Here is a 24771-nt window from a genome sequence, read left to right on the forward strand (position 1 = left end):
TATACGGAAATGGAATTTCGAAACAGCAGCTGTCAGAGCAACATAAGGAGGGCTGGTAGATGCTTAAAGTCCACTGCATACAGGACATTCGGAAGTGACGCGGCAAACCGGCTGCAAGAGCGCTGTAAGGAAAAGAAAACCGACACACTTTAACGGACAGACGATTAAAAATTCATCCAGAGACTTCTAGGTAGGGTGTTTTCTACTTGTAGATTTTTTTAGGATCAAGAAAGTCCCAAATTCCAATTATTTATGGTCTGCTAGCTTCTGTCTTCGACAGCTGAATTGTGGATGATTCCTGCGCAAAGCGTACTTCAGCAGAACACTGCAGGCTGAGACAAAACAAGCCAGCCAGCCAGATATGTAATTAGCATTTTACATGAAATGGGTATAGGCTAGACTGCTAAATACTCATACTAAGATAAACATTTTGTTGGTTTCATGTAAATATCTGGGAACAATAATTCGTTTACTGGAAAATTGGCAAGCTAACTGGGTAAATAAATAGGCATGCTAGGTGAAGGTTAGCAAATTCACCTAGCCAGCAGCAAATGCGTTGCTAAGATACTAACCTAACGTTACCTTTGTAACTAAGATGGCTAATTCACAGCTCGGTAGTTAGCCTAGCATAGCTAGCAGGTTAGCCAATTGTCTTCGCCTAAATAGGGTTACTAATGGCTAACGAGCCTTCGATCAAGTAACACATTTGCGAAAATAAACTCTGTCGGCTTTAAAAGAGAATGCAAAACCTGCGATAATTAATATAAACAACTAATGAAGCCAAATTGACCTAAGACGCTGTGTCACCTTTGGTTAGACCCACTGATAACTACGCATTGGTCAGCTAGCTGGCTGGCTGGCTACGCGGATCTGGCTTTGCGTGTAGATGGCTGGCTGTTTTGCAAGGCGTCTTTTTTTTTATTAAAGGCAAATGGTTGTGAAATGTGGGACTGACTTTATACCGTTAGGTATTTAACTAACCTATCTAGATGGCTAACCAAGCTATTACAACTAGCTAGCTAGCTATTTTAGTCAGAGCTCACATTCTGAATTGGGCTAGCTAACTACTTAGCTAACCTACTCATGTCATGTCTTTAAGTTAATTATCAAACTGGGTTTGCCTTATTCATCTTTGAATTAATAGACTATCTGCATTGATGTAATTGTATTTAAAAATTTCTATATATATTTTTAAATGTTCTTTAGAAATGTTGACAGTGTTGTAACCAACCTAGCTGCTTGTGAGGGCAAGGGGGTTTCTTGCAATGCTTAAAGTAACGTTATCTTACGATAGCTAGCTAAGTTAGGCTACTTGTTTCTATTGAACAGCTAATTTTAGCTAGCAATCCCCGGGTTTTTTCACTTATAAGTAAATGCAATTTTCTTTATATAGGTAAATATGATCCATAGGTGTGACGAGCAAGAAATGGTCTTGTGAGCTAAAATCGAGTTTTTAGTTTTTTACGTTGTTTTAGCCAACGTGAACATGTTGATGCACTAGTGTGCAAGTTAATCTAGCTAGAAAGTACAGAAATGTGTGAAATGAGAGAGAGAAATTGACCCTCGTTTGTTACGGTTGAGTAGTTTCAGTTTTTAAAAAGGCTGATCATGAGCTGGCAGAACAACTTTGAGCGCTGTTCTAAAGTTAGATGTTACGTTGCTCAGGGACAAACATAGCTAAGTATGAGCCTTTTGATTTGCAAGTTAACCGCCAGCTAAATGTTTCGATACAGTTTCCTTAGACACCTCCTTTGCATAGCAGGAGTTTGTATTAATAACCCATCCTGTACATTTTGATTGCTTTGGTTATGGTTAATTTTAAAGCTAAGATTAAGATAATCTAAACTTTACGTACTGTAGTGTCAGTTACAGGTTTTGTCCTTCGCATTAGTGCCATAACTTTGTGTAGCCTATGATATTTCAACCTTCACAGGCTCGGAGAAATTATAATCAAGCCACTTACAACATAAAAAGCTTCTTGTAAATTACATGCTTTCACTTAGTCTTAAGATTTGACTTCACATTTTTTTTGAACAGCCCGAGTCTCATTCTGCTTTTCAAAGTAACAAAAGTAGTCCTGCTGGTGAGTTTTGTCTGGATGCTGGGCAGTTTTACTTTGGATTTTAAATTTGGTGGTATCTGGTTGACTGGTTGTTATTGCTACCATCACTCATCTTTTAGCAAAAAGTACGGCTAACCTTTAAGGACTACCTAGATATGCATGAGGCCCTCAAGCAATTGCTGTTCCCTATCTAGCCAGTCTTTAGCAGTCATATCTAAGAAGTTCCTTTTATGACTGTTAAAAGGTGAATTTGAAGCTGCTGCAATGTATGTTGTTCAGTGACTCAATGAAAGTGATTCAGCAGCTTTGTGTGTATACTGATGAGTTACATTAAAAGCTTAATTTCCCAGTCCCATGGTGTGACCAATTAGGTGTGTGCTGAGGAACTATTTACCAAATGAACCTTTAATCCTTATTTTGAATGCTTGTTTGGTTAATTTTTCAATCACACCCTGTGTGGCTATGATTCACTAGCAAAAAGGCCAAAATCCTTCAAGAATAGTTGTTCTGTGTATCTAAGCAATATTGTATTTTCTGAAATTGGAGGCATCATTTAAGCCTAGGTGAGCACTAAATTACATTTTGCCTGTGTTTTTCCTTTTGATTATACTTTAATCATTAGACTTAAACTAGCGGTGGGTGATTGTTCACAATATAATCTCAAAGACCTGTATGATGTACTTTCAAGCGTAGCATAGAGAATATGATGACATGTTCTACTAATGTTTTGAACCATCACAAAAAAACTTAGATTGCCTGTAATAAAGTGGATCCACACTACATCAAAACCAACAGAATGATTGGTTAAAAAAATGGCTGTGCTGGTTGTCATATTATACCACATGCCTCTACCGTAGGGTATCTCTATTTGTGACGTGTTTTAAAAACAATTCAACATGACCCATCAGCGTGATGGCTATGGCGCTGCTGCCAAAAAGAGACTCTGAGTGAGTAGTGTTAGTGGTGGCTATGTACAGTCAGATTGCTCAAATCCAAGTTATCTGTAAACTCTTTTGGCATTGATCAACATTGTCAAATGTAATATGACAAATCCATTCATCCACCTTCTCTAAAGGAACATGCTGAGTGTTTCACTCAGTTCGTAAAACCCAAGTCTTTGGTATCTCATGAGGTCCTGATACATAAATGATTGATATGCAGCAAAATATTAACAGCTCAGTTTGGCAGTTGGAACTGTTGATCTGTTCACTGAACTTGGCAATTGAGTTGCAGACATTTTGCCCCAAACGAGACCGCTTCAGTGTGAGTTGGGTGAAAACTCAAACCCCATCAACAAACCAATCAACACCTATGAATTCAGTCCACAGCACACAATTAATCACAAACCAATCAGGTCACAGCAACATGGACAGAATCTTTAACACCCAATCACAATTCAGATTGTGAATTGTTAAGAAAGTGATTATGGCTTTTTGGGAAGATCGCCTGATTTAATCTATATATAGTAAATTGTACAGTAAAAGGTAACTTGTCCCCAAATTTTATTGATGTGACTTCATTAGAATTACTGTTCTTGTTATTCATGTCCAAGTGGAAATGATGAGCTTGTAGCTGAAGACAGCTTACAACATGCACATTCCATTAATTTTAGCCAGGTGCTTAGTGTTCTGCCACTTCACTCAGACTCGACTGGCCTCTGTGTTCCTTTTACAGTTGTTGAGGACCACATTCTTGCTTTGAATTACGGTATACAATTTCTCATCCCTCCCCAAAGTTGGCTTTTTTTTTTTTTTTTTTTTTTGCGCTCAGTTCAAATTACTCACTATCTCGGCCCATTTGCTTTTTTCATGCGACCTACATAGCAAGAGTTCAGTCCCCAGAGGGATCTTGCATAACATCGTCATATCAGGGGTGTACACCTGTTATTCAGTGTTAACTATTTTGGTTACGTAAAAAGGGTTCGATTGCATGTGGTCCTCCTCTTTGTCAAACAGCCGGTTCATTTTCCTGTTGAGTTAAATATAGGCTTCGTGTCTGGTGTCATCTGCTGAACCACACAGGTGTGTGACGTCCATTCAGGTGTGGTGCAGGCACTCTCTGTGCTGGTGACATGCTGCATCGGACGCACCTACAAGCAGCACGAGTCAAGAAGGGTGTGTGTTGGCATAGTTTAAGTTTCTTTTCCCAAGGCTGATGGAGGGGAAACAGAAAGCTAAGCATGGTCCTGTTTGGCTTGTAAAAGCTGTTGCCTTGTCTTGCTGTGTTTCCTTCACGCCTGGTTTGCTGAAGGAGTAAGTGACGTGAGAAAACGGACACGTACACACACTGGAGCGTCTCTGGCTTTAGACATTGAAAAGTTAAGTGAAGGAGTGTGCTCACTCGCTTGTGCAGTAGTAGTTTTTGCCCCTTTTTTGCCAAGAAAATCTGTAAAACTTTGAATGGAAATTCCAAGACACCTCAACTCCTGATTTAATAAGGTATAGTGATGCTCTATTGATTTGTTCTTATTTATGGGTGCACAGTGGATGTCTGATTACTAGACATCTGTGGTGGAGTCATTCTCCCCCTTTTTTGCTTTGATGTTTTTGGCTAACTTGCACCTTTTTATATATCCCTGAAGATACTTAATTGCACAAATTGGTATATACTTCATGCTCATTTGCCTAAAGAAACCAAGTAAGCTCATGATTCAAAGGTTCTGAGCTGTGACTGAGTGGAGATCGGAGGCAGTCTCTTGCCAAGGACAATACTGAATGCCGATTGTGCATATTTGTGCCAGACAGACAGTAATTCAAGCAAATCTGATTTTCATTAGGGACATTCTGAAGGAAATGGCCTTCAAAGAGAAAGTGGACCTGTTTACCATGTTATGCAGGACCAAATTGCAGTCTAAAGGCCTCCCAGACTCTGGAATCTGGCCAAAGCATTTCCTTGGCCCATAAAACTTTTTATATTTTAAAACTTGTAAGTAATTCTGATTCAAAGCATTAACAGACTTGAGCTGCTTTCGTCTGCAGTGGAAGGAACATGCTCTGAAATGGTGAAATATGAGGAGGAAGAGGAGGTTTATTCCTTTTCCAGATTCTTCCAACATCGTTATGGGAAGTAAGGGAAGGGAGGCGGGGGGAGAGCCAGTGTGAGTGTTTAGGAAATTGCCATGTCTAACTGTGGATGTGGAAGTTTGGCTTTCTGTCCTTGGGTGACCCTGTGGGGTCGGAGCCCTCGCTTTGACACGCAAGCATTTTCAGAAGGGGAGGTTGGAAGGAAGACAGGAAGGACTAGTACTGCCTATCCAAGCTTTTTCCTAAAGACAATTTTAACAACAATTTAAATAAATAAAACAAAGGGATCAAAATAAATAATCCTTGTAGAAGGTTTTTTTTTAACCTTTTGTCTGTTAAGTGATTTATTTCATTCAGTAAGCTCACCTTTTCACTCTTGCAGAATAACTGACAAGTCAGGAGACAGAAGTCCATTTAAGATCTTGTAGAAGTGGATTATGGCGAAGAAGAACAGTCACAAGGGTAAGTACTGTAGGCATTGTAATTCTGTGCTTTTTACTTTTTCAATAAGTTTCTTTGTACCCTATCCATAGTGCCCTGACCCACTTCTTTGGAATGACTTTCCTATGCCTCCTTTTCTGTGTAATGCAGAATGTGGGTACAGTGTGTCAGTTACCAGTCTAATAATGTGTGACTGCATTAAAACTGAGGTATACTGTTCTCTTCTAGTGTCTGTGATGTAAAAGGGTATTCACATTCTTCTTTGCAGCAGCATTGTGTGACATGGTGTCTTTGACATGTCAAGGCAATGTGTTTTTGACCTAAAATCCTCAGTAGGTTCTCTTTTGGGTATCTACACAGAATTGAGACAGTTTTCTTCCTCTTCAGGCTGTCTTGTTATCTTAATCAATCATTATTGCACTGTTGTGCTACTTGTTGTCTTTAGGCACTGGACTAGTCTCAGTTGAGTTGATTCCTTTCGGTCATGACAGGCCTGGGAAGCAGGTCGATGATCGGCCAAGTTCAAACTGTCACTTAAATCTGTAGCTGGGCATAACCATTAGCCTGCTGCTAAAACATTTTGGCCTAGGATTAAGAGAGCTTTAAGGCATGGTTTAAAAGGAAAAAACAAACAAACATGCACCTCGAATTTACTCTTATCTTTCCCCTTTACATGTTCCCAAATTTTGCTCTGGTGCTATAAGGTTCCAGGGCTTCCAAATAACAGTAACAAGTAACAAAAGCTCATGGCCACCATTTAACATAAAAAAAACAAAACAAAACTGCATGCCAAAATCACTTAAGAAGAAGAAGAAATGGCATTGATTTCAATTGTCTCTCATTGAAAGAGACTTTTGCTTTCTGATTTAGACTGAAAAATGTAGTTTAAATGGGGCTTGTGTAGGATAATGGTGTTTAGTGTCCTTGCTTTATGACATTAAGTAATCATGTTTGCCAGCCTTTTTAAAAATCTTTTACGCATGCTGTTTTAAAAGGGTCTGCACAGACTAAGCATAGCTCTTCACAGTAGCTTGTGAGCTGCAATAAAAGTGTGGTTATCCTGGAACCACAGGCAGTAATGGCAGTGAAAGGTGATTCGTGTAATGAAGTGGAGAGCCACCGACATGCACCTCATACTGAATGCCCTGAGGGCAGTAATCCCTCTTTTATTGCTCTCTTCAGTATGTAACGCATTAGCTTTGTCCATGTCCTCAGCGGTATTCTATCCTTCTCTGTGACACAGATCAAGGATAGACCTTGCCTAGCTTCCCCTGTCTGTGAAAACGGGTATATTTTGTCTCCTCAGGCAGGGCTGCGGGGTTAACATGCAAAATGTATTCCGTTACAGATTACTGATTAGGTAGCCTGGTTTTCTTAGTGATGGCTTGCATTGCACAGGTCCTTTGTGCCAATAAAAAGGTTTCAGTATTCCATTTCTTTGGGAACATTTTATTTCAAGTACTCTTGCTTTCATTCAGGTGATCAGTAACAAAAAAAAACCTAGTTAAGAAGTGACTGACTTCAGGACCTGTCCTGCATCACCTTTGCCAGAATACAGCCAATTGTCTTTGTTGAGTCATATGATGTTTATAATAATCCTCAATAAAAGACTAATATGGGAGAGGCGAATTTGACAGAATGGTGTGGGACATGATGTAGGAGCTTAATGCTGGTTTTAATAATTAGCATTTCTCATTTTCAACTGTGCTGTCCCCACAGTTCATTAGCCCATGCTGATTGAAAACTGAAAGTAATTGCTGACACCGCTACACAACATACTGAAAGTTTAAGTTTCTGGGTGGCTATACTGTCATTCCATGGGTGTTTTGTGAACACTAGGGTATAGCTGAGATCATAAACAGCATTGGCAAAATGAATACTGTGCTGAAATTGGTAGCTGTAGTTCAACAGATGGACTCGTTGCCTTAGCAATTGCTTGTTTTGTCTAGCAAATGTAATGTTTGCATTTATATGCACTTGCAAATGCTTTCAACCTGAAGCATTGAAGATGTTTGTGTCTCGCTTGCTGAAACCAGACTCTGTGTGTGGTGGGGTTGATCGGAAGACTGCCCATTATAATCTCCCATAACTAACTCAAATGAGATTCATGTGTGTGTTTTGGTTTTTTATTTATTAATTTTTTTTAATACTTTGGTGTGTTTTGTGAACACTCTTTGATCCATTAGGTGCTGAAGTGCTTTATGTAACAACCTGGATAGTTCAACCTGTAACTAGGTGCGTGTGTGCCTGTATGTTCTTATCATTCATTTTTATACCCTCAGCATCATAAATGGCAGGTTTCTGTGTTCCCGGTTAACTCTCCACCTTTATAAACTAGTAGCCTGTATATACGGACCAAACACACAATTGCTTTATTGAAAATAACTAATGTAACATGTTCTTTGTTCATACCAGTTTTAAAAGCACGTACATACTATTTGTTTGAAATGAATCTCGACATAGCTACAATAGACAATAGATGCTGCATTACAGTAGCTGTGATTGGCTCAACACGAGGTTCATTACATTACATTATATTTATATCTGACTTTTCAATAGCTATTAACTCAAATAATATTAATTTCAAATAATACAATATACTCTTTTTTTTTTTTTGAGTATTGCTTTGATTAGATGTTCCGCATATGCATAGATTAGATTAGGTTAACTTTTGTGTAACTTTCTCGTTATATGAATATAAGAGCTTATGTGAAATCATCCAAAACCATCATTAATTCAAATCAGCAGCATAGAGTGCAGATCCATTTGGATAACGAAAGGAAAATGATGCTTAACTCTAACAATTTAAGACTTGAATAGCTTGTGGGTTTTTATTGAGGTTTTGTATAATGTTCTTTCTGTCCTTGAGACTTTTAAAGCCAGAAGGAAGCATCTTACATGCTGAGTAAAGTGACTAAAATGAATCTCTTTAGTTTATACTCTGAGCTTTTTTTTTAAGCACATCATCAAAAATTGCAATTTGCTGTTTTTGTTCTTTGCTTTCCGGTCATGTTTGCTCAATATCTTTTAAAATATCTGAAGGAGTATTCAGTTCGCTACAGTTGTGGTTGTTCCAATTACAACCATCACAGAAGGTTGTGTATCTCTGTGATACTCTGTACTTAGAATGAAAAAATATCTATTTTTATGTTCTTTGAAACTACAAATTGGCCAAGCAATCAGTATCACAAAATGTAAAAATAATGAATACAAGACCATGTATTGAAAATCCTGACTTTTTTTTTAACTTAATTAGAAAGCAATAATTGGTTAGAAAACTGAATAATCTCTCTCTTTAAAATTTAAAACCTGTTTGACAGTTGTTCCCAATCCCAAGTTCAAACACATTTTCAGGTCCTTTGTATGTCATGGTTTATTAGAATTTGACTTATTTTGTTCAGGTCAATTCATATTGGTCAGGAAATGAGCTAAAGCGCATTTGCCATAATGTGATATCAAAATGGTTCCTTCTCTCTGTTCAGTCCATTGCTGCAAGGTTTGTCCTGTTTGTTGGAAAAGGTCTATAACACAATATGATATGATCTTCCAAGGGGAAGACAAGGCACTGATTTTAGAAGTCTTTGGTATATTGCCAAAGCAGTCATCCAAATTCAGCAGATAGACAGGTATGCATGTTTGTTTGTTTTTGTTTTTTTTTAAGTTTCTGAGAAACTTAGTTGTTCCATGGAATGAGCCATGAACTAAAAATGGCAAAAACTGAATGAGCTGCTTCTTTGTTGAGGCTAAGGTATACTTGGGTGAATTTTCATTTTTCTACAATATTTTATGCCATGCTGTTCTATGCTGGCTATTTTGTTTATGCACAATCATTAGCAAAGTATTGATGGACACAGACAATCTTCATAACCAACATTAAATAAATAAATAAATAAATAAATTTAAAAAAATAGCATACTTCATGGAGGCTGCATGGAAAAAGTTCCCCTGAATTGAATTGCAGTCTTGATCTGGGTCAGGAACATATTAAGATATTCACAAATCTGAGGGAATTGGTTATTTAATAATCTTGTCTGTCTTAAAGTAAAGGTTTTGGTGAGTTATATTAAGCACTGCACCACTTTAAATAGGTTATATATGTAAATACGTGTCCTAGACAGCAAATCTCTATTTTTCAAATGGTTATAGAGGTAACAAATTTTAGAATATTGGATAACTCTAATCTCAAGTAATAACATTTCTAAATGTAATCATCAAAATTGTTTTACTAGACACATGGGCAAGTGTACTTTCACCAGATCACAAGCCACTGTGCAGCATTTTCACAGAGGTGTCAACGTAATATTAAATTACATTTCCAACAAAGCCACTAGCTAACATTAGTGACACCTTGATATATAAATGATTCCGAACAATGTGGTGCATCTATCCATTTAGAAGCTATCTCAAGTTTGCATGAGTAGTGTCAACAATGTTGAAGCATTTGTTCATTTACAGACTTATTGCAATATAAGGATTCCTTGTTCACTTTGATCCATCACTGCCAAATTAAAGGTACTCTGGTCAATGTAGCAAAGCCTGCAGAAAAGTTGCAGACATTGTAAGTTTGTTTAATGTTCTGATGCTCAGTCAAACTTTTAATTTTGATTGCATAATGCAGTGAATGCATTGTTCATGCCCACATGGCCCTCTGAAGGAGTTCTGTTCATGTCTGTTGTTGCACCAGACCAATGTAAATGCACCGTGAAGCCCCCGCCCAGCCCTCCTGACACCATCCGTTGGCCAGTAGTTGGGTCAGTGTTTCCCTAGGCTAAGGCACACCTTGAACAGAATAAGGATTTGTTTCTTGTTGCATTATGACTTGATCTACTGAAGCAATGTTCTAGGATAACAACAACTACTTGCTGCGTATCAAAATAATGTTTTGTTGTGCTAACTATCTAGACAGGAGCTGGAACATTGTAATTACCTTGACGACAATACCGTATGGAATTTAGGGGATATTGCCTTACCATGGCATGCTAACCTGGCAAGGCTAAGTTACTATCCTAGCTTGGATGGATGGATGGATGGATGGATGGATGGATGGATTCTTTTGTCATTGCACAGAGTACAGAGAAATTGAGTTGCAATGGTGTTCACGCATAGCAAACAGAAATAGAAGCAGAAATGGAATACAAAATGATTGAGTGAAAAATGGAGTATAGACCTAAAATATAGCATTGAGAAATTGCGCTTAACTGATGAAGCTGTGTTCTTAAATACTAGTAATGGTGCTAATCAAAGTATGTATTTATAGTAACTGAGTGTTCACATATGTAGCTAGCCAGTCTGTTGATTGGAAATGTCCATTTTTTTTGACTCTCGGGCCATTGCTTATGTCAGACACTACAGACTTTGTAGATTTTGCCCTGTATACCATACCAAATTGTCCAAAAGGAAAACCTTTTGTTTTCCTAGATAAACAGCGAGTAAATACTGCTTGTCATGAGTATTGCTGTAACAGCAACTGAAGAAACTCCAGTGTTTTAATTATGCATTTATAGTCTGCTAGGATTTGTGATCCATTAAATGCTGGACTACTGCGCATCCAGTACTACTGACTACTGAGCATCCAGTAGCCTACCAGGCTGCCAACATTTGGAAGAAATGGCACATTTTCAACATTTAACTATTTTGGTAAATGTTTCAAAAACAACAGTATTTCAGCCAGTATGTCTGAAAGCTGTATTTGATTTTTAGCAAAAACTAGAATATTTGATGTAGACCGGCAGAGCATGGTTAATATGTTGGGGGGGGGGGAACTAGTGTGCACAAATACTGGTAGCAATACGTGGCAGTTCCGAGACACCAGAACCCTGCTCATCTGAAACACTTTGGAGAAGATGCATCTTGTAAGTATGTAACCCTTCTTGTTGGTTGTCCTGCAATCTATGTGAGGTGAGGGTAAACTGATCAGAACTGTTTGCATTGTGATCACAGGCTAGCTCTTTACTTTACGAGTAGGATTACACAGACCTGAAAAAGTGTGGAACCTTTACTGTGTTCTCTAGCACTTCATTTGAGTTCTATTCTGAAATGGGAATTCACAAAATAAATGTTGATCGCATTTCTGTAATACTTTGCTTGAAAAATAAATGTGACTAAAAATGTGACTGTTTCAGTACGAGTGGCCAGCAGAAATGACCAGAGCATATACTTCCTGGTAGTGATCTGATACTGGCTCATTTTCACCTCGGCTTATATGCATGTTTAAAATAAAATCCAGCTTGTCGTACATGTCCAAATGAAGTGGACAACACGTTTACATCTTGTCTAACTCCATATGCAGGGTTTGATGCTTCCTTAGCCCTTTGTGTGCCAGGGCGTTGGAGAGAAGCAGAGCGGGGAGGGGGGTTGGAGGAGGAGGAGGAGGAGGAGGAGGAGAAGGGGGCAGCAGGAGGTTTAGGCTGGGAAGAAACTTGGAGTCTTGGAATCTCTGCGTTTAGTTTTAGATGATGTCTAAGGATGACTGACTGTGGGTAAGTGTAGGCTGTGCACAGCAGGCTTTACTTTTTGTGTGCCGTCTGTGAAAGAAAATTATTTATTTTTCAGTTGTGGTTATGGTCAAAACTGTACAAAATGGCTGTGTTGTGCTACAAATATAACCCGCTTTCACTGGTAGCAGTTTGGTTCACCATTTCCCACTTCTTCGCCATTCTGAAAGTGTGAACAAATATTTTTACACAAAAAAAAATGGCAAAGTTTGCCTTTAAAAAAAAAAAAGAAAAAAAAAGTAAGTCACCAAATCCGTTATAATGGTCTTCGCTCAGATTTTCGGCTCCCCTCCTCCTCGTCTCTCTGGGCTGTTCTCTTGACCTACATATTTGGAGGGAAGTCCCCCCCGCCCCCTCTGCCAAGCTGTGCAGAGTTGTCAAGCTCCAAATAGTAAAGTTTAACCTGAACATTTTAACTTTTTTCTTTGTCTTTTTGTAGATACATCAGGGGTGGTGTTTGACACTCACTCCAAAATGGTGATGTCTCAAGGAGGAACGTTTGAGAAGATGAAGGAAAAGGTAAGAAACTACTTCTCTTTGGCAACGTGGAGAGCATAAGGGATCCGTGGCATTCTTGAAACCCATAACCAGCACAAGTCATTGACATGAGTGTGTTTGTTTTTCCCCTCTGTTATTGAGAGACTACTTGGAGTACAAAGCAGTAGGTGCTATATTGTAGTTTTTTATATATTTTTTTTTTTTTTGGGGGGGGGGGTAACCTTATTGTCTAGGCAATGGCACACCAAGTATGATTAATTGCTCAGAGAGAAACGGTCTAAAGGAACTGCCCAAACATCAAACACAGAATAAATGGTGTTATTAAATATTGACTTTGCTTGCAAATTTTCAGGGAGTTACCATTTAAATAACCAAATTACTTTTAAAGGCATATATGTAATCATGCAGGTCTGATTTTAGTTTTCTTGAATTATCTATTGATTTCCATGCAATGCAATGACAGTCTTAAAATATCTTAAGTGGTGTAGCAGTAAAACCACATTCTTTGCTTCTGAGGGGGGCGGACTCTAAAACTCTAATGTATTGTGAAATGGCCACTTTCTCTGCGCACATTTATACCCACACTCAAAAACAGTAGGGATCTCTCTAAAGGCTTTCAAAATTTCCATTTCACAAAACAACTAACTGAATTGAATGTAAATAGTTTAATTGAAAGATATATATTTTTAATGCTGCTTACAATATAGTAAAAAAAAAAAAAAAAAAAGGTATTGCTAATTTTAGGTCTTATTGGTCTACTCTGACAGCTTTTGTCCACCCACTCCCACTAGGACTTCTTTGTGTTATTTCCTCCCAGCTGTTCTCTCAGATCCGGATGACTCCCCTCCCTAGCACTCTTTTTATAAACATGCAGCACCTGCGCACACGGCGTCCCTGTATTTTTCATCTGCCCCTCTCTGTCCCCTCCTCTAGATTAATGCGGTGAGAGCGGTGGTTCCCAATAAAAGCAATAACGAGATCGCCCTGGTCCTGCAGCACTTCGAGAACTCTGTGGACCGGGCCGTGCAGGCCTTTGTGGAAGGTACGCTTCATTACCCAGCTCTGGCTCCATGTGCACCTAGTGGCTCTGAGTGCTCAGCCAGATGTGGTGAATAGGATACAGTGGACACAATCTTTGGATATGGCAGCGAATGGTGACCCAGGGCCACTTTTATTCTTGATTGACATCAGTCTCTAGTATTCTGCATGCTTGTGTGTAATGATCTCTTCCTTTCCTGAGTACTCACACCCAAGCACAGGTATGGTGGAATGCAAGTTATAAGTCACAGAGGAATTTTTGATGGAAACAGGAAGCTGACTTGGCTTTTTAGATCTTCTGTATACACGCACGCACGCACGCCTATAATAAAGTGTGTATGTGTAATGCACTACTTCCTTTCCTTGTACTTTGTGGCGTATTCTTCAAAGACACTGCATCACTTTAAATATAACAGAATTAAATTATGGGACTAGTGCAGACTGCCAATGCTGGCTCCTAGCCATTATAAACATTGAAGGAATGCTGTGCTATTTGTTTCATTGCAAATTAATTTCAAGCTTCTTATTATTGATGATGATTAAAAATAGATCATTTTAGTTCTGAAGTGGTGGAATATATTAAGCAGCAGACATGAACTCATAAACAATGTGTGTAATTTGCCAAGATACATTAGGGCCATGTGCTTAGTGAGAAATGCAATGCAAAGGCAATGTTCTTGCTGAAGAGAACCTTATTAGATTGCGCCCTACTACATGTGTTCCTTTATAGGGAGCCCATCTGGTTAGCCAAGCCTAACATTAAGTTACTGGTGCATTTGACTCATGTTGGCAAAGTGTTTACTGTTTCAGATTGTAGTTATACCATACACAGAATGTTCAGCTTTCACAACTAATGGTGACGCCATCTCAAAATATTCACGTCTCCCTTTTTTCTACCCATAGGCAGTGCAGTAGAGATCCTGAAGGAATGGAATATTACTGGTAAAAAGAAGGTGTGTGCCAGCAGAATGACGCACAGCCCTGCCCTATGTAACAGCCTTGCCTTGTAGATAAACTCGGGATAAATTTGGTGGAAAAAGATTTCGGTCTCTTGCTGAAGACAATAAGAGAACCTTTTGTAGTAGCTTTAAGGGGAGTTTCTTTTCAAAACTCACAGCACCTGTTGTAGCCACATATGTACACCTATCTATCTGTCTAATTTACATAATCTAATCTCATTTTCAAAATGATGGGCAATTTAATACATTCAGAGAATTTTGGCAATCACATTTGTCAACACAGGATAGCAGGCAAGTCTGAGTACTGAATACTTTTTGAATGACTAAAACAGCAGTACTAACAGTCCAAAGGCTGTAGGTAACTTTTTTGTGTAAGGAGCACTAAGAACATTTTAAAATGGATACAAATTTTGATGGAAACATAATCTCTTTAGTAGGTGTATTTTATGACTTTGATTCTGATCCATAGATGCACAATAGAATAATTATTGTACTGCTCTCATAGAATTATAATTTAGAAAGGTACATGAAGGTTAATGCATGCATTTCTTTATTTTGATTTTTCTTTTTTAAAATTCTTTATTCTGAGTATAATAAATTTTCTAAATGTTTCGCTGTATGTAGCAGTTGGTGAACTTTTATCATGTGTGTTGATGCAGTTTTGTTTCTGACTTTATTAATTGATTTATTTAATTTACTCATTGACAGCCCAAGAAGAAAAAGAAGCCCAAATCACAGCCTGAAGCTCAGGCAGACCACATCCCCTCTGAATCAATCCCACCTCCAGAGGTGGAGTGTGCGGGCACGGTAAATGGTTTCCATGCCAATGGTTCAGCTGGTGCTGATGGTGAGTCACTGGACTCCTTGAGTGAACAGCTAGACTCCGCCTCCCTGGATGCAGCTGAACTTGAATCAGAACCTGCTACAGCTGAGCTCTCTGATACCACAGGTAGCCCCAGTGGTCATGCATATGATTTTGTCTTCGATGGCTGTTAGAAAGATTTGCACTGTGTTGCAGGCACGTACATCACGGCGCACTAATAATGTGTGATGTGTAAGTAATTAGGAGCCAAGTTGATGCTTTTTCTCCTACTGCATTTATATGTACTGATCTTTTATAGTAATTGGGTTGGCTTTCTTTTGTTACAAAAATTTGCATGAGTTTCAAGGTCAGAGTTTGTATAAGTACCCAGACGAAAACATGATGTGCTCTCTGTCCGTCACTTAAGACAGCTTGTCTCTGCAGGAGTTTGGGAGAGGGTAGCTCAAGGGCAGCACTAGCATTTCAAATCACAAATAGTCCCTAGCCATCCAGCATGTTTCTGGTGTTTTAAATAAACACAAAGGGTTTTTGTTTTTTTAACCAAAGTTTTGTTCTTCATTCATCCACTTATTGTACAGGTGGAGAGGCAGAGTCCCAGAAAAGTCTAACCCCAGCAACGAGCCCAGCCCCCCAGCAAGGCACCAATGCTGGGTCTCGCCAAAATCACCAGAGTTCCCGTGGCACCAAGTCTCGCCACAGACCTTCAGCTAGTTCCCAGAATACTGCTCTGGCACCTCCCTTTCTCTATGATGACAGCCAGCATTGTTCATTTGCAGCCAGAAAAATTGGTAAGAGTAATGGCAGACAACTAAACAAACAAATAATGCATGTCCCAGCAGGAGTGAACGTAATTCTTCAGTTAGCCAGTTTCACACTATGAAACCACTTAATCAAACATACTCCACTTTCCCCCACCAATGTTCAGCTATAGATGGTTGGAAATAAGTGACAGAATTTGTCTAGTGGTCTTAGCTGTACTCTGTTGTTTTTAAAAATATTCAGTAATATCTCCTGGGGAAGTAGTATGCGATTTTTGGGGTCTGTCTTTACAACTTGTCCTCACATCCAGGCTTTCCTGTTCCTCTTCTGATTTGTTCAGTCAGAAACCTGGTGTTTTTCAGGCATTCTCTCAGGCACACAAACCACCAGTCCAAATGTAATTTCCCAGAGATGGCCAGCATGAAGCTAACTGAAGCCCATAGACAGTGCTTAAGAGCAGCGAGGTTCGTGAGGCAAGGCCCTTTTGAGGCAGAACCAGGAAAGAACTTATTCAAGGCATTGCTGTCTGTTGCTCAATAAAGCTCTTTTTCCTGTAAATCAGGGAGCCAGATGGTTCCTGACAATCTTGGCTCTTTATTCTTAATTCTCTCATTCCAAATGCAGATGTACATGTCGTATCTCAAGGGGCCCTTGTCATTCTGTTGTTGTAAATGTATCCAAGCAAATAAAAAAATAAATATCCCAATTGTAAAGCCAAATGGGGTGTTCTTCCACTTAGTGTGGAGTGTTTAAAACAATGTAGGGTTAACAGGGTGTTAAAGACTGGATTACCATTCTTGTTTACCTACTTGTAACAGACCATGATCTGGAAGTTGTGATGCTAAGAGATGAGGTGCTATACAGTGCTTCTGTTATTCATGACGTACTACAGCCAAGAGATTCTACAATGTCATGGGCTTCAGTGGGAGCTCCTGTATGTACCCAACTTCGAAGCCTCTGAGAAACAGACATGAAGCAAGGGAGAGTTTGAGACAAAAACTCCTTCTGTTCACATAGGCTAGACAACACTGGCACTTTGCACAATGGATATGTGTGTTCTTAGAAGGGCTTAAATGTTTCAGGCTGTCCTCCAACTCTTTGGTGACTATCTGTGGATAACACTGTGATTGTGTGTTTTTATATGTGACAAATTGAGGTACAGAACAGGAATTAGACCTGGTTTCCATCTGGTCTCTGGTATCCTTGTGGATCCACCATGTTTATCCTTTCAGTGTAGCCTCACGCTGAAGTTTCCTGCCCCTCCCCCCTCCCCAGAGGTCATTTCTTTTAGCTTTTACGCTGTCACTGGATGGTTCTGAAAGCCCATAACACTGCTACTCTTGATAGAGGACTATAGTTACAAAGCAATGTAAGCATCTTATTGGCCTATATTAGTTATTTGAATTTGAAGTGTCATTAAACATCTCTTGTGTGGTGTTTCTGTCTCCACGTCTTTCTTTCTCTGTTTCCCAGCACCGAACATTGATCGCTCAGTGAAAGATCTGCAGCGATGTACAGCATCTCTGACACGGTATAGAGTGGTAGTGAAGGAGGAGATGGACTCTTCCATCAAGAGGATGAAGCAGACCTTTGCTGAGCTGCAGAGCTGGTAAGCTTCTCACTAGTTCACTCTCCAACACAGGCTGTCTTGACGCTTGCGGCATGAGCTCTTGTGCGCGCGTGAACACGCTCCTTTACACAAGTCTGTCAGTGCTCTCACAGGAGTGGTCAAAAGCAGTGGAAAGTAAGAGAGGCCTTTCTAAAGTACTAATGGAATGTTTTCGTGGATCTGTGGTTTGCTGAAGTATCTGTTTTTGGTTTTTAAACTTTTACCCCACTGCATATTGAAACACAATTTTGACTTTGGAGTCCAGTATATTTACCCTTTGGCATGTCTTTTGTTAAGTTTCCTGCAATCTCCCCCTCCACTGATTGGTCAAGTGCTGTTTACCAATCATTTTCTGTTTGTGGATCATGTCAAGTTGACCATTTTAAAAGCAAGAACATTTTAATAACTAACTAGCCAGTAGAAAAGTAGGAATTCAGAAGAATATTTTCCAAACAAGACAGTTTTATGAAAAAGATGTGATCGATACTGTTTTATGATTTATGTCGGTCTTATGCTCTAGATGTTCTTTTTGAGAAAATTGGCAATTATTAGTTTTGCCTGTGACGTTGAGATGCATGTTGCTACAGCAACTTCTTATCTGTAAGTGACTGACCCGTAGTCTACATAATAAAAATGTCAAGGTCTGTTGAAGTTCTCTCTGCTGTTTCTGCAGGAAGCAGAAACTAAAACATGACAGCAGGGCCCTGATGAGGGTACTGCCAGAGAGAGAGAGGGACAATTTACCAAACTAACAGGATATTATTGGTTCACACTGTGCCATCAGCTACAGACTTGGGGTAAAGGTGTATGTATCGGAGGCTTTAAGATTAGCACATGCATGCCATTCCTCCCCACCACTCATGATGTGCTGCCATAGCCTCAGCTATGTGCCATGGATATTCATAGATTTGTTGCTGTCTGTAAAAAGCCTCAAGTAGATCTCTATGTAGCTATGTTGCCAGTGCTTATTATTACTAATGATGATTATTACACTTTCTTATTAGAGGCCTTTTTGGTTTCAGCTGGACATGACTGGCTTCTTTATTGGTTCACTATTTAAAGAAGTCTAGACTTAACATGTTATTAATAACCACTACATAAAGTTGGTGTTTTATAGTGGATTGCAACATGGCTGGTAGCGATGTTTTCAGGCCATGTTGAACCATAATCAGCCATCATGAATTTACACACACACACACATGTGACACTTGGGTGGATATGCATAAGATATGCACACCCAAAGAGGTTCAAGAACATCACTTGTGCTAGTCTGATACTTTTCTTATCTGCTTCATTTTCTCTGTCTCTGTGATGAGAACCTTTGGTCTGGTCTACCTGTTAGCCTTGTTTCCACCTCTGTCCTCATTCTAATCTTTACAGCACTACACTCGGAAGCCTGGTGAGTGAAAGTAAGGCTTAGTAGACTGGCCTGAGGGTGTGGGTTATGGCTAAGAGTGATTCATTTGTTCTAGTCACCTCATCTTCCCTTTGTAAAATAATACCAAATGGCTATAATGTGTTCTCTTTTTCTCAGTCTTATGGATAGAGAAGTGGCTCTGCTAGCTGAGATGGATAAAGTCAAAGCGGAAGCCAGTGAGTATATGTGTTTATTTTTCTCTCCTTTTTCTGTTTTCCATTTGCACACTTTGAGACTTGTGGTAGATGCTTGAGCTGTGAGAGTTGACCAGTTAGAGTTTCACCTTCTCCCACCGCCAACAGCTGCTCCACACACTTAACACTTTGTGCTGTCTGAGTGATTGATCAAATTAGCTATATGACCATTTCCCAGTGTCTTGCTGAAATAGAACCAGGCACTTCCAGGTGTTCTGCCTTAGTCCTACCTTATGTACAGTAATGTAAATGTAACAAAAATTCACTGAAGCAGAATCATTCAAAGAATTGCGCTACAAGACTTGTACAGAAGTTCCCTTAAGGCACACAGATAGCCCAGGGGCATAGAAGCTGCAATGTTTGGGTGGGGGGGGGGCTGTCCTCAGTAGTGTGCTGTGCAGGAATGCATACCTCACAAGGAAGCCATTCTCCTGGACTTCACCCTGGGAAACGCTATCAGGTGTCGGGCCTCAATGGGCCTTTTGTTTGTGTGTGTGGTCAGGAAAGAGCAACCTACAGTAATCTTGCTTACAGCTTCTGCTCGCCACTTTTTACTTTCTCCTTTTTATTTTATTTATTTGAGTTCTCTCTCTCCATATGGTTAGCCTAGTTGCTGCTACACTTGAGTGTTCAACTTCCCCTGCCTTCTTTTCCTGAGTGCTCAGACTCCAGTGGTTTTAAGGTTTAAACTGCAGATGTCTTCAGTCCTCCTAATGCCACTAAATGACGCAAACATGCCCTTTCCAGGGAGCCTCTTCTGTCCTTGAAGCTGCTTTCAAGTGGTCAGGCGGAACAGAAAGCTGCTAAGTGCATTGTTTGTTTGCAACTTGGCATGTTTGTTTTTTATTTGTCAGACCCCCCCCCCCCCTTTAATTTTTGCTGTCATTTGTAAACACACATGTTTACCTCAGCTTTATCCTGAAGGAAAGGGTAACAGACACACCAACCAGTGACTGACATGGTACTTCTTCTAAGTGGAGCAGAGCGTGCTGGGAGGAAGTGTGGGCAACGGCCCGGTCGTCCGGTCTGTAGTGCGAGCAGCAGGCCAGGGCAGGCTTTGTTTTCATGGAGTGACAGTGCCCTGTGTTCGTGCTTGGTTTAGTGGCCATCCTGGACAAGCGTCAGAAACGAGCGGAGGAGCTGAGGAGACTCACCGACAAGTCTGCCTCCATGTCTGAGGAGCAGCTATCTGAACTCCGTGCAGATATCAAGGTGTGTGCAAGCATGCATGCAAGCTCTCTTGGATGTTGCACACATGTACGTGGATGTTTTTATCATCTTTCTTTATTTCTTTCTTTCTTTCAGCACTTCGTGAGTGAGAGGAAATATGATGAAGATCTGGGAAAAGCTGTTAAATTCACTTATGAACTGGATCCTCTGAAAGCCAGCATCATGGCCTTTGGGTCAGGTAGGCTGTTGGAACATCTTGTGCATGTAAGAGTATAGAACATCTGAGGCTCATTCATTGGCCCTGATTCACTCTCTATCATCCTCAGTTTATCATCCTCAGACGGGCTACTCCAATCGCTCTCGCTGTAGTTCCACTTCTTCTTCTGTCACTGGCTCTGCTCCTGTGGAAGCACCACCTCCACCTCAAGCCCCATCCCAGGCCTCGGGTTACACACCCCGCTCCAGCGTCCCTCACAAACAGGTAAAACGCACATCTCTGAATGTAACACTTTAGGAGCACACTAACGGTGTAGAACTGCATATTTTAAATCGAATTCACCTGTTTACCCTAACTCTCTCCATCTCTGCCTGCTTTGGTGCAGGTTTTCCAGGGTAATAGGCGTATATTTCAGGGTTACCAAGGTGGCCCACGGCATAACGGGGCCTCCAACTACGACCGCAACCCCAACCGCTCCAACTACCGCTACCATGGAGAGCCGCGTCAACAGGGTGACCGTGGCCAAGGCGATACCACCAACTCGCAGTTCCCTAGTAGCATGAAGGGCCCCTCCCAGTCGTCTGCAGCAGCCTATCGGCAGGATCGACCCGCGCAGAATGGGTTGCCACAGAGGCAACCTCGGACCAACTGCCCCTGACATCCTCAAAATACCTCTTCCTTTCCTTTCGCGTCTCCCTGAGTGCCCAGTGCCCCTCCCTTCAGTCCCTGCAAACATCCGTCTGCATCCCTTACCCCCACACACCCGTCCCTGTCTCCATACCCCTTATCACTCAACTATTTCATATGGATGAAGGATAGGACTCAAGTTTACATTGCCCCCCCCGCCCCCCGCCCCCAATCTTCCTCCGTCATCTTTCATGTTCAATCTCCCACATTCCTTTTTTTTTCTTTTAAATCTCTTGCTATCATTTGCTTCTGTCATCATTAGGATTTACCTTTTATTTGATTTTTGTTTGGGAGAGGATTACAATACATGTTTGCTCAAAGTGGCTAAACTTCATTGACACTTCGTGAAAATGTTCGTTAGTCTTAATCTCCAAGATGTGTAGTGCACTATTCATGTTTCTTCTTTTCTTTATGCTAAAAGATTCATATAATCTATTTTTCACATTACTTTTTTTTTGTTGTCAGTGTAGTGCAGTATTTTCTGTGTATCTCTTTCCTTCTTTGAGCTTTACTTTCTTATCTTTTTAAAATTGCATTGTCTTTTTTTTTTTTTTTTTTCTGTAACTTTCTTATACTTTTAAATTTGATAATCTTTAGCTCTGGAGCCATTAGATAACACTGGCTCTGAGATCTTTGCTAAACTGCAGTGTTGTATGGTTAAAAAAAAAAAAAAAAAAAAAAAAAAAAGGGAAAAAAAAAAAAAAAAAAAAAAAAGAGCTTGTCCCCACATGGACAATGAAGGCAGAAACTCCACTGTTTGAATCTGTAATATCTCAGTGCTGCTCATCTAATAAATGACCTGACGGCTGAAAAGTTCTGAGGGGGACTGCCCCGTGTTCTTTTGCCTTCTGGCCATGATGACTTCTTGTTTCTAAGTAGACCTTTTGTGTTGTCATGCTTGCTGAGTGCACGCTATGCTTTGGTTGCTCCTCACCAGGAGCGCTGCACGGTGCTGCTCTTCCACCGCCCGCTCGTCCTCGAGCATGCTACCCACAGCCTCGCTTGCCCTGCAACTTCTGCATAAAGCCCACGAGCGGAGGCGGAGCTCTGGCCTGTATCAACGAGCACTCATTAATCTTCCACAGTGGGCATGGCATGCATTTAATATATTTGCCTTTGATCACAGGACAACTTCACGTTCGTCTTTTTATGTCCGAGCATGCATGCATACCTCACGAGCATATATTAACTATATTACTATCTCTCTCATTGCTTCTTGACCTGTACCAAGTCAAGGGATATTCAGCAGAATTTTTCCTCAGTGTATCTTTTGGAGTTGAAGTGCATGTCACATTAACCTCTCTGAAGGTGCTAAAGTGAAAGGTAGGATCCCTATCCCCACAATTCCACCCTTGTATTTCCACAGTGACTGAACAAAATCTAGTAATATACCTCATAACTCAGCCACCAGGGTCTTTGCAGAGCATGAGGGCCCTGATTGCTTGGCTTGACTTCGAGAAGTGCAGTTCACACCTGTCGTCCTAGGACTATTGTGCATAGGATGAGATGCTCGCTGGCAGCCCCGGTGAAGCATTTTTGTAACCAGCTGCTTAACCTCGATTGCCCCCCCCCTAAGCCCCAAATCAATCAAGTCTCCCGCCATCACTTTAGAAACTGCCTGAAGACATTCTCCTTTCTGATACATGTTTAGGATCTCTGTCTGTAGACTGTCAGTACTTCAGAGCTTATGAGGGGTTTAAGGTCTATTCTGTTTGGCTGCTTTTTTTTTTTTTTTTTTTTTTTTTTTTTTTTTTTTTTTTTTTTTTTTTTAAACAACCTCAGTTCCTACATGCGTCATCTGGTAACATTACCACATGCTTGGAAAAGCTGTTGCCCGTTTTGGTAACGGTGACATGGTTGTGTAGGTCTTTTGAGCTTAGGACAGCACCTCTGCTTCCTCTTGTAGCCTCCTGCCACGCCTCCCTCAGCAGTCACAGCCAGTGAAGTGCAAAGGACTCTCACATGACCACTGTCACCTCCTATCTTAGAAGTAACATGAAATCTGCTTGTTTCTGTTTTTTGTGTGTTCAGTGCTTGAGCCAGACTGCTGAAATTTGATTCGGTCATTAAGGAGGAAGTCTGCATCACACAATGTTCACCGTTTAATCATAGCTTAGTTTTCTGGTTTTTCCCATGCAACTTTACCACCAAAGAGATGCTTTATTTTCTAGTTCAAAGTTATTGCCTTTTACTGCTCTTGTTTCTAATTTGATGCCATTTCCCAAGTGACTCCAAGTGGTGATGGCGGTGATGATTTCTATGACAGTTTATACTTACCCATACTTCCTTAGTAAGTCCTGTTTGTACATATGTATCTATATATTTGTTTAGGAGTCCTTACTCAAGGCCATATGTATGTAGTCGTATCATAAGGCTAATGGTTTACCTCCAGTTGTAAAGAGAATTTAGTCTAATTCTTCCCAATGTATAGAAAACTGTTCTTTTTGTTTTTTTCCAAGTGTGAGACAACTGTAAACTCAAGTGCCTTCTGTCATTCTTTGCCCATGTTGTCATCCCCCATCCCACCATCTCCAAGTATGGACCAAAGACATTTTACAGCTCCTTCCAGACTCCGCCTCCACTCTACATAACTCTTCCCCAGTCTGGCTACAATACAAGCAGCATTTGGACAAGTCCCCCCCCCTTCTCACTGATTGGCACACTTCTCATTTACTATGAATAAAAAAATAAATAAATTTAAAAAAAAAATAGCAATTGCAGAATGGTGTTTCCAGACCATTTATTTTCTGTTTTGAAGAATTTTTATGTAGCTTTGTTCCTTACTCAGTTTTAGTATATTAGATTTTATACATAGTAAAACAAGATAAGTAAGTAAATGATATACTGAAACTAGGATGGATTAGATTAGTATTTACTCTGCTCCAATTCTCCAATGAGTGGGTGCTGAATTGAGGCCTATTGTTGGTGAGTCTCCAGGTCAAAAGTCTGGCATCAATGATCTGGACAGACATTCATGTGCAGAGAGATGGAAGCTTCTATTTGCATGACTATTTGACCTCAAATGTAAACGGACCAGTTGTGGACTAATCCTACTGGGATATTTTAAATAACACCACCACCCCCAGGGCTTCCATTCTGATCTATTTTATGGTCAAGGACACAAGGTCTAAATAAGTAAATAGATAAACAGCTACATGGTAGAAAGAGATCAGATTCCTAGGATAATAAATTTTCTTAACACAATTTCCAGCAAACAATATCACAATAATGTTACAAGATTTAAGATGTGCCTGGGGAAATCTGGGAATCAATTGGTGGAAAGGAACAAAATTATTGAGTATGAGGAAGAAACCTGAGAGAAGCCAAAAACAAAACTATACACCCCTGGGTTACACCACTTGGAACACCTAAGAATAGAA

The 24771-nt window shown here is 40.1% G+C and overlaps 1 protein-coding gene across 3 annotated transcripts; it reads left to right on the forward strand.

Moving 5' to 3' along the window:
* Positions 1-39: 39 nt before the first annotated feature.
* Positions 40-24089, forward strand: spats2 (spermatogenesis associated serine rich 2). 3 transcript variants are annotated; one of them, XM_027029106.2, is made up of 13 exons: positions 40-190; positions 5468-5547; positions 12460-12539; positions 13452-13560; positions 14460-14509; positions 15224-15464; positions 15917-16126; positions 17571-17706; positions 19241-19299; positions 20420-20529; positions 20623-20725; positions 20814-20968; positions 21090-24089. In XM_027029106.2, exons 2-13 carry the CDS (start codon positions 5523-5525, stop codon positions 21360-21362), a joined length of 1551 nt encoding a protein of 516 aa, XP_026884907.2. In that variant the 5' UTR covers positions 40-190; positions 5468-5522; the 3' UTR covers positions 21363-24089. The 3 variants fall into 3 exon arrangements, with proteins under 3 accessions (XP_026884907.2, XP_026884908.2, XP_026884909.2); XM_027029107.2 differs by lacking the exon at positions 40-190 and adding an exon at positions 4071-4500; XM_027029108.2 differs by lacking the exons at positions 40-190; positions 5468-5547 and adding an exon at positions 11913-12005.
* The last annotated feature ends 682 nt before the right edge of the window (positions 24090-24771 follow it).

This window comes from Electrophorus electricus, chromosome 23 (genome assembly GCF_013358815.1).
Source record: "Electrophorus electricus isolate fEleEle1 chromosome 23, fEleEle1.pri, whole genome shotgun sequence".
NCBI classification, from domain to species: domain Eukaryota; kingdom Metazoa; phylum Chordata; class Actinopteri; order Gymnotiformes; family Gymnotidae; genus Electrophorus; species Electrophorus electricus.

Coding starts and splice junctions, on each gene's coding strand:
- spats2 (XM_027029106.2), top strand. CDS start 5,523: ATGGCGAAGAAGAACAGTCACAAGG. Junction 19,300..20,419: donor TAAAGTCAAAGCGGAAGCCA/GTGAGTATATGT, acceptor TGCTTGGTTTAG/TGGCCATCCTGGACAAGCGT. Junction 20,969..21,089: donor CCAGCGTCCCTCACAAACAG/GTAAAACGCACA, acceptor GCTTTGGTGCAG/GTTTTCCAGGGTAATAGGCG.